The sequence below is a fragment of the Amblyomma americanum genome, chromosome 5 (genome assembly GCF_052857255.1).
Source record: "Amblyomma americanum isolate KBUSLIRL-KWMA chromosome 5, ASM5285725v1, whole genome shotgun sequence".
Lineage (NCBI taxonomy): Eukaryota > Metazoa > Arthropoda > Arachnida > Ixodida > Ixodidae > Amblyomma > Amblyomma americanum.
The window spans coordinates 203,414,415-203,423,208 of NC_135501.1; the positions used below are offsets into that span (position 1 = coordinate 203,414,415).

The 8,794-nt window shown below is 47.1% G+C and overlaps 2 protein-coding genes across 2 annotated transcripts in view; one reads left to right on the plus strand and one right to left on the minus strand.

Annotated features, from left to right (window-relative positions):
- LOC144134534 (uncharacterized) overlaps window positions 1-8,277 on the minus strand; it is a 73,638-nt gene extending 65,361 nt beyond the window's left edge. Inside the window, exons 1-2 of the mRNA XM_077667442.1 lie at window positions 8,235-8,277; window positions 7,189-7,380 (exon numbers count right to left, since the gene is read on the minus strand). Coding sequence (XP_077523568.1) covers window positions 7,189-7,320 — 132 coding nt within the window. The 5' untranslated portion in view covers window positions 7,321-7,380; window positions 8,235-8,277. The remainder of the gene's footprint in view (window positions 1-7,188; window positions 7,381-8,234) is intronic.
- LOC144135524 (tetraspanin-33-like) lies at window positions 1,690-3,082 on the plus strand. The gene has a single exon (XM_077668169.1). The coding sequence runs from the start codon at window positions 1,901-1,903 to the stop codon at window positions 3,002-3,004; it is 1,104 nt and encodes a 367-aa protein (XP_077524295.1). The 5' UTR covers window positions 1,690-1,900; the 3' UTR covers window positions 3,005-3,082.
- Window positions 8,278-8,794: the final 517 nt, after the last annotated feature.

Below are 8,794 nucleotides of genomic sequence, written 5' to 3' on the forward strand. Positions count from 1 at the left end.
CTGAGCCACCGCGGCGGGTACACTGTTTACGGCAGTTGCTGTTTTTCGGAGGCGTACTGAATCGAGGGGTAATATCCGTAGGTCGTGGAATAATGGGTTGCTGGAGTGATCCTGCTTACAATGCGTTATGATTCGTAAGCTGCTGAGGTGTGAAGGGGCCTACATTGTCAAAAAAAACACTGCACGACGCATTGCCAAATAAAACACCAAACACAGCACGACGAATAACTCGCATCCCCCACATATATATATCCTCACGTCTCGATTACGTGCACAAATTTGGTTTAATTTCATGTAACGCCAAAGTTTTTCTGACTCATTTATACCTCGAACATCTCTGGATCAGAACTATCTCCCAAATCAATGACAAGAATTGAATGGCTATAATTGTTTCAATCTCCAGTGTTGTTGTAACTTTGAGGTGGTCCCGTTGCGCTCGCCACCGTTTTGTGACAGAGCGTCGCCAGCTCTCAAGTCAGTAACGGAGACTCCGAGTCAGGCGTCGGTGAGAATAACAAAAGGGATTTTATGCACTAAGTACAGGTCATTATACAGGACAAGATCGGCTCGGGGGCCGAGAGCTAACGCGACTGTTCTCGCACAGCGACGTCCGGCGAGGCTCCCACGCGTCACACATCTCACTCCCCTCGTGAGCGGCACTCGGCTCACGGTGGCTCGGTCTCTCGGTGGATCGGAGGTGCTCTCCAGGCGGCAGCGTTGGGGCTACATCCGATGCCGACAGAGGGCACCACATTCCCACAGGCGCTCGGGTTTCACTGTCCTGCAGTGGACGACGAACGAGACAGCTCCAAGGTCAAGAGCGAGGGGGTGCTGCGAACCAAGCGTCGACTAACTCTTTGGTGGAGCACTGTGTTTAAAAGCGCCAAACCGAAGAGTCGGAAGTGAACGAGGTCGATGAGCGACCCCCCCCCCCCCCCCCCCACCTCCTGACTTTAGCCCTTGCGTGTTTTTTTTTCTTTTTTCTTCTTTTTCCTTTTTTGTGCGTTTTATCTTTCTTTCTCTCCTTGTGTGCTCCCATCTTCTTGTTTTTTTTTTGTTTTTTTGGCCGGGTGCCCAACCTAGTGGTGCCCACCCGTTACAAAGGGCAAGGCCTCAAGTATCTATCTATCTATCTATCTAAGCCCCGAGAAACGGTTGTCACTCAAACGGTTCAATACAAAGCCAGCACTTGACGGCCGCCAGAGAGGTCCAACCAGCGACCGCGCTGGCCACCCGCTTCAAGTCTGCCACGCGCGGTGACCTCCAGGGGGAAAGGGAAACCGGCGCCTGGCTGTCTACCAATTTGCTGCACGTTTGGACATGTCGCTCGCCGATGCTTCTCCATAGGGCGCCGCTGACTCGCGGCGCAGCATCTTAGCTTGTCAAGGGAGCGTTAGGGCGCTGTTGCTTTGCGGCGCAGCACCGGGCTTGTCCAAGGGCGTTCGCAGGAGAAATTTTGCATCCTGTAGATTTGGAATCCGGGCTGGTTGTCCGGGCACAACAGTGTCCAATGTTATTCGGTGACGCCGTGTGTAGGAGTGCTTTACGCCCAGGCTATTGTATTGATGTTTTCGCAGTAGACGTCATTAGGAGAATGTTTCTTCTTGACATTACATGCTGTGTATTCATTTTCCTTTTTTTATTTTCGAGGTATTACTGAAGTTACCCACACTCCCCTCTATTTTTTTTACCCTGAAGGTAGGAATAAACAGATAAATAAACTTGAAGGCTGTATTGTTGTTGCTGGCCTCTAGTGGAACTGCGAAATTATCTGCAGCTGGCAATATGATTCCGTGGTAGCGGGCGCGTGCTAGATTCTGCGCACGCCAATCAGCCACACAGCCTTGGTTTGCTCGTAGCCCCGGAAAGAAGATGAAGAGCAAGAAGACGAACAAGAAGCATGGAGAAGGAGTCAAGCAAGGACCCTCGGAGGCCTGCGCCGGAGTCGCGGCAGCCCAGCACACATCGCACCGAAGAGGGCCAGCAGCCGCAAGAGGAACTCGACAAGGGCCTCTCGACGACCACACAATCACACACCAGCTTCCGGGTGCGCGCCGTCATCGTGGCCGTGAACCTGACCATCGTGCTGCTCGCGCTCGTCGCGTTCTGGTGCGCTGTCTACTCCCTGGTGGTGCGCCCCTCGCAGCGGAACCACCTCCTGCACAACGTGATGAGCAAGTCCTTCTCCTTCACGCTCCTCATGCACCTGGACGCCTTCACCATCGCCCTCAGCCTGGCCCTCGGAACGGTGTCCGCCTGCGGCATGGTGGGCGCACTCCGCGAGAACGTGTTCGTGCTCGACGTCTACCAGACACTGCTCTGCATTCTGATCGTGCTCAGCAGCTTGCTTGCCATAGCCATCACGATGGGGCCCCAGTGGGTGCGCAACCACATCAAGGAGGGCGCCTACGTCGAGTTCATCCAGGGCTACCGGCACAGCGACCACTTCCGGCACATGATCGACACTCTGCAGACGTCCATGCACTGCTGCGGCTTCTCGTCCGACACGTTCCGAGACTGGGAGAAGAACGAGTACTTCCGCTGCGCCACGGACAACCCGAGCAACGAGCGGTGCTCCGTGCCAAACTCGTGCTGCCGTAGCCGGGTGCTGGCAGTGAACGGTTCGGATCCCGTCCTCGTCCCGAGGTTCTGCGGCCGCGGCGTGCTGCTCATGGAGGAGCAGGAGGCCTGGAGGTACGTCCACACGCGCAGTTGTGCCGACGCTGCGCTGACGCACGTCATGGACCACGTGGTGACGTACGTCGGCTTTGGGATGCTGTTCAACGTGCTTCTGCTGTCCATGCTCGTTACGTCAGTCGTGCTGCAGGACCAGATCCACGACATCAGTGCCATCTACGATGCGTACTACAGGGCCGTAATAGAAGGGCAGGAGGCCATGCAAGAGGCCGGTCTAATCAAGCTTCCCGAAAAGCCTCCCGAGCAGCCACCAGAGAGACAGACAACCGAGAAGCCGAACGTGAAGCCTAACGCAGGCTTCGCGTAGGTTGGAGGTGTGCCACTGCAGGGACATGTAGTCCGGATCCAGTATACAAGGGGTGAACATCTACAGACAAAAGCTGACTTTTCGGTTGCATATAGGCTCTTCTCGTCACCTTCCACTGACTTAATTGGGATACTGACTGCGCAGAACTGTTAATTATACTGAGATGATATTTTTTTATATATTTTCTTTCATTCGTAATGCTGAATAGCGCATCACACTCGCTTCCGAATGCTGCTTATAGACTGAAGCATCCACCTCAGCGTACTTTCAAAACATATATTTGGCTTATTGTGTTCGTGCGCTTTGTCTCGCGCCGTCATGGGTGCTATATCCGCTGCTGGTAGCATAGCTGTATTAGTGAATGCGTACTTTAATGAATTATTAGGTGTTCCTTTGTGTCTTAAGCGCTTCCTATATTGTAAACATAGGGAAACAACAGCGATGGACCTGTTCTAAAGCGCATGAAGAGAGTAAACTCGTGTGCAAGCTGCGCAAGGAAATCTCATTAAATCGCACAAGGTTTTGCTGCCATGTCTACGCTCCAGCTGTACAGTGGTTTTGGTGTCTCTGATTTAGTACTTAGTCATTTTATTTTATTTGTAGCTACGAAACTGAAGGCACTGGGATGAATTCGGGTGAAACAGACGTTGCCCAAACGCGAGAGCCTCTGGGCATCCCGCCGTAAGTGTGTTGCAATTAAGGCGTTGCGTTGAGTGCCAAATGAGGCGTGATGGGAACGCAGCCACGATATGCCACATTTGGGCTGCTAGCAATACACTGCTCATGGCAATCTCACGGTTTTTTATCTCGGGTGACTACCAATTTAGGGGCGGGGAGAAGGGGGGGGCGAAATTTTTCACATATCAAACGCTCGCATTAAATTTATTTGTCCCATACGTAAGCCACGGAGGTGCAGTGAACAATGATCGTTGCAGAGAATCCAGTGGTTTTTATAATGGTGCCTCGTTTTTTGAAGGAAATAATTTTAAGCTCAGTATGCGCTGCACGTCGTTTGAACCAAGGCAAACTGTCGAACCTAAATCGTACCTTGGAATAAAAGCACGCTAACTGGCTGGTGTCGTCATGTCCCCATTTGATTTGTTTGATTATAAAGCCCTTGCCTAAATGCGCCTTGATTTCAATAATGTGCTGCTGAAAACTCCGGTACGCGAAGTCGCATGAAGTACTTGAATTCATGGCAGCCACAAAAAAAAAAAAACTTTTCTCAATGCTTGAGATTACTTTTACTACGCTGTCCAAACTGCATTTAGCTTTTCGATTTTCATGTCGCAGTTTCTTCTATAAGTAAAATTCACATTTTTCCACAAAAATGCTCCTTTTTCTCTTCACACATCATTCTCATCATTTTTTCGATCATTCTCTCCACGTGTTTGTTTTTGGTGGACACCCTGTGAAAGTAAAAAAGAAGACATTGAAAGTAAATGTACAGTTAACTGAGAAGCGAACATAAATGCGGGGCCATTTTTAGCCATACTTCTATCACTTCCAGTCCCTCCTGTCTAGGCAGTCAGTCATGCAACAGGAACAGGCGGCTGCTTGATTTACATTCTCAGGATGACACTGCGCAGTCCTCCCTCCTCGAACTTACAACGTGTGACTGGTCGGTGCATTACTAACCGTGAATTCTAATCCCAGATTCCGCGCACATCAGGATCAACTTATTCTGCTCTTTTTAGGAGCAAGACTACTCCTATGGCAGATCTGTATTGCGGATGGTTTGTTCCAGTGACAGAATGAGAGCAGTCCCCGAGCAACGATGGCTCCGCGGAGCAATCCAGACTGCTGCGCTGAAATCTACCGATTAATCAGGAAGCCTACGTGCCTTATTAACGACGTCCGTTTCTTAAAGGGACCCTGAAAGGATTTCTACGCTCATATTCTAGTGCGACAGATCTCTAGAGGCGCTCTTTGTGATTATTCGTGTCAAATTTGAAAGCTCTGTGTGGACCCTACAATTTAGAAATAATTTTTGTTTTAAAATCTCTGCTCAGAGTAGCTCGCAACCGATTAAGGCGACTCACCTCACCGCGTGTCCCCTACCCATATGACGTCAGTGGGTAGGAGAGCCAGCCTTCAAGCTCGCCCCTTCTGCCCACTGACATTGTTCAAATTTCGGTAACAAATTTCACTGTTATATCTGCAGAAAACTGTTTTCTAGCATATAATTTTCCTCGGAATCTTGTGAAAAGGCTGGAAAGCTAATAAAATGCGGCAGAATGCTTGTTCAACATCAACTGCGTCCCAGCTTGCGTGCTAACGGGTCAAGGCATTTTTGTGTGTTTGTATTTATTTTTTCCAAAACGCAATTATTGGTTCTGAATTTTTTTTTTTTTTGCGATGCAGTCTCCGTGTACATATCTAGAGCGAGAAGAAAACTTAAAAGTTTCATTCTTTGTTTCGTACCAAAACAAAGAATGCATTCGCCTGTACTATGGTTCTAGGAGTGCATCAAAACAAATAATTCTAAATAGATAAAACAGTCTTGAAGAAATCTGCTCCACAAGGTGCTTATCTATGCAGAAAATCGTAACGGAGAAAACGCCCATTGTTCGAGCGTTTCCCCGCAATGCACAGCCGCCACGGTTCAAGAAACGTTTTTTTTTTTAGTATTTCCGGGTCGACTGCGACAAGGAAACTTTAGGACAGCATCCAAAACGAGGTATACACGGTGATTAAAGCTGTAAACGGGCCTAGTTGGTTCATATTTAACTCCATCAGTGCGCTACTCAATGGGAACGAAAAAGACTGGAACTGTGTGTGTGGTTTTTTGCGTCCAGTGTTGTTCGTTCCTATGAGTAGCGCACTAATGAAGTTAAATACAAGGCGATGCAACAAAATTTTAAAAAGCTATTTTTGGCCATTTTGGGGTACGCGTAGGATGCGTCCATCGAGTTGGGGCTTTAATAACAGCTTTATTGCGCGAAGGAACGCAAGGCGTCTATAGTTTAGGGGCTTGCCTAGCTATCCGCACTTGTGCTAGAAATCTGACTAGGCCTTTGTTCCTCCTATCAGCTGGTTTCACTTTCCACCATATAGTTCGGGTGGCACTCCACTATGCCCTTTCGCTGTGCGACGTTTATGGCTTCTGTGTTATCTTAGAGTGAGCCGGCCCAGTTTAGGGCTATCGTTTACAACGTGGTGGTTTCGCAGTTGTTTGTTTTCTTTCCTGGGCACGTGTTTATGTGCTGGCGTTTTTGATAGGGTGCGTAGATCGCTTCATATACGCCTTGTGTTCCGTCGCGCAATAAAGTTACCTGCGTTTGTCTGCGTTTAGTCTGCGTTTGTGTGCGTCTTTGCCTCTTCGCCGTCCGTGTCTCGTCTGCGCAGTTCTTCCTTTGCATCTATAATGGACCAACTGGACCGACATGTCCTACTCGTGCATTTAAAGTTTCTGGCTTTTTTGGGGATGTGCCTACGCACTTTAAGTTTCGTCAATTTGCGCTGCGCAGATAAAAAATCAGCCTCGACAACATACTTGTTGGTGACCCTTTTCAGACTGAGCGAAACACCTTGTGGGCATAAGGAGCAACTTGTACTTCCCGACTCCTACTTTTTCAGCTCTCGAAGGCTTTTCGCCGCTTTCTTGCGAGCCAGTAGTGCGCAGCACGGACTCCGCCACAAAGAAATCCCACTGAGTTTCATTCGGCACTTCCCACGGGATTTCCATGCAGGAACGCTTAGGACTACTGTATGGAATTATTGTTATCTGTAAAAACTGATCCCTTGGCTCTTTCTGGCTATTTTGACGTTTGTCCGGCAGCGAAAGAGGTATTTATTCCTGTTAAAATTAAATTCTGAAATACTCGCACTAGCCGAGGCAAACTCGCCGTCCTTACCGATTTGAACTGAGGGGCAATGTAGCTTAGCCACTGTCATCTGCGTTGAAAAATGTGTGTCGATGCACGCACTTTACTTGCAAAATCGGCGGACAGTGGCCAAACCTGTATATCATTTCTGGGACTATTCTAGCTCCAAGAATCTTAGTCTTCGGTTAAAGTGGTTTCTTTGAGATTAGAACGCGGTACCCAATCGATACAGGCCAATTGCATTTATCCTCAGTGTTTCTTCGACGCACTAACGAACTCACGCAGTCTTCCACACTTGCGTGTTTCTTTAATTCCCACGGCCTCGGGAGATACCAAAGAAGAGATGCCTACACGTACCGCACACACTGATGCACTCGGCTTCGGTTTTAAAGTTGTTGCTGTTCCCTTTGCAGCCGCTGTAAGAAAATCTCGTGCACCCTTTTTTTGTGTCGAAGTAAAAGTGGGAGTACACCGTCGCGCATGGTCCATCTACCGGTGGCAGTCTGCAGAAAGACTGTTTAGGCCCCACTTCTCCATTGCAACGAGTGCCTGCGGACAAAGAGAAAAGTATGCCCTGCTATGAGATGCACGCCTTCGCTTTATAGTCGTTAATTAAGGTCGGCTGATGACTGCCCGCCTTTCTAGATCGTTTCTAACAGTAGTGACACGGTTGGTATCCCTTTTCCTGTTTGGTCAGAACAAGCTATCCATCTTAAAATATATTTTCAGGATTATAACCTGCCAAGAATTTGCAGCTTATAGAAAAATCCCGTGATCTATGTTTGCTCATTATTCCAAGAGTTATTTGTTGATTTTATAAATAAACTAGCTCGAAAAGCAAAACAGGAAACACGTGTTGGGACCTTTAAATGTATAGCCTGAAATATGTCATTAAATTAGGTGCGTAAGGTAAGTCATTCTGATACATTATTGTTTTTCTGACGTGTGCTAATGGGGGCAAAAGTAACTCCCTAAAGTAACGCCCTAAATAAGCCGAGTGCCAGACCAGGGGAAAGCTTGTACCCATTGTATCACCGGTGGGTAGCCGGCGGTACTGGGGATCGAACCCCGCGCCTCCCGCATGCGATGAGGGAACAGGAGGATATCACAATAGACTATATATATATATATATATATATATATATATATATATATATATATATATATATATATATATATATATATATATATATATATATATATATATATATATATATGAGGATATCACAATAGACTATATATATATATATATATATATATATATATATATATATATATATATATATATATATATATATATATATATATATATATATGCGCTATGCGTGGCTACCCCCGTGTAAATTCGAACTCAGCTTAAAACGTTCTAGTTTTTATTTTAATAAACGAATCATTCAGTTTACCGTTTTTAGTATGGTCAGGATATTTTCTCGGTATGAAACGACCTGCAATGAGAAAAACACACTGTAAACTAAATGGCAATACAATAAATGAGCGTTTTGTTATCTGCCGGTTGTGATGGGTGTACGATATATAGGCTGTAAATCTTTGTGGGTATACGTAGGCACGACGACACAGTACCATCAACACTCACGCAAGCACTCGAGACATTATGGTATTTTGGGGAACACGATGAATTTAATGCACAGTCACCTCGCCGTCCAGTAAGCAAGGTAGACCAAGGGTAGGCCGTGCATTTCCACATATTAGAGCTGCTCACGAGGGATATCCACACCGAAATTATGTGGAGTTTATGCCGCATTTTTTAAATTTTTTCCAGCTTTTCTGTCCTTGCCTTCAGTAAGAACCTAGGCTCACAGTCTTAATTTGTTCTCCTGGCGGCTGCATCTTTCTTTTTTAATCTTTCCTTGTTGCGGCAGTTCTGCAATGATTAAACAAGGAAAGCTGTCCTCCTTTTCGTGCGGAAAGGGGTCGTCGAGTGACTATTTTTCGAGTATTGTAG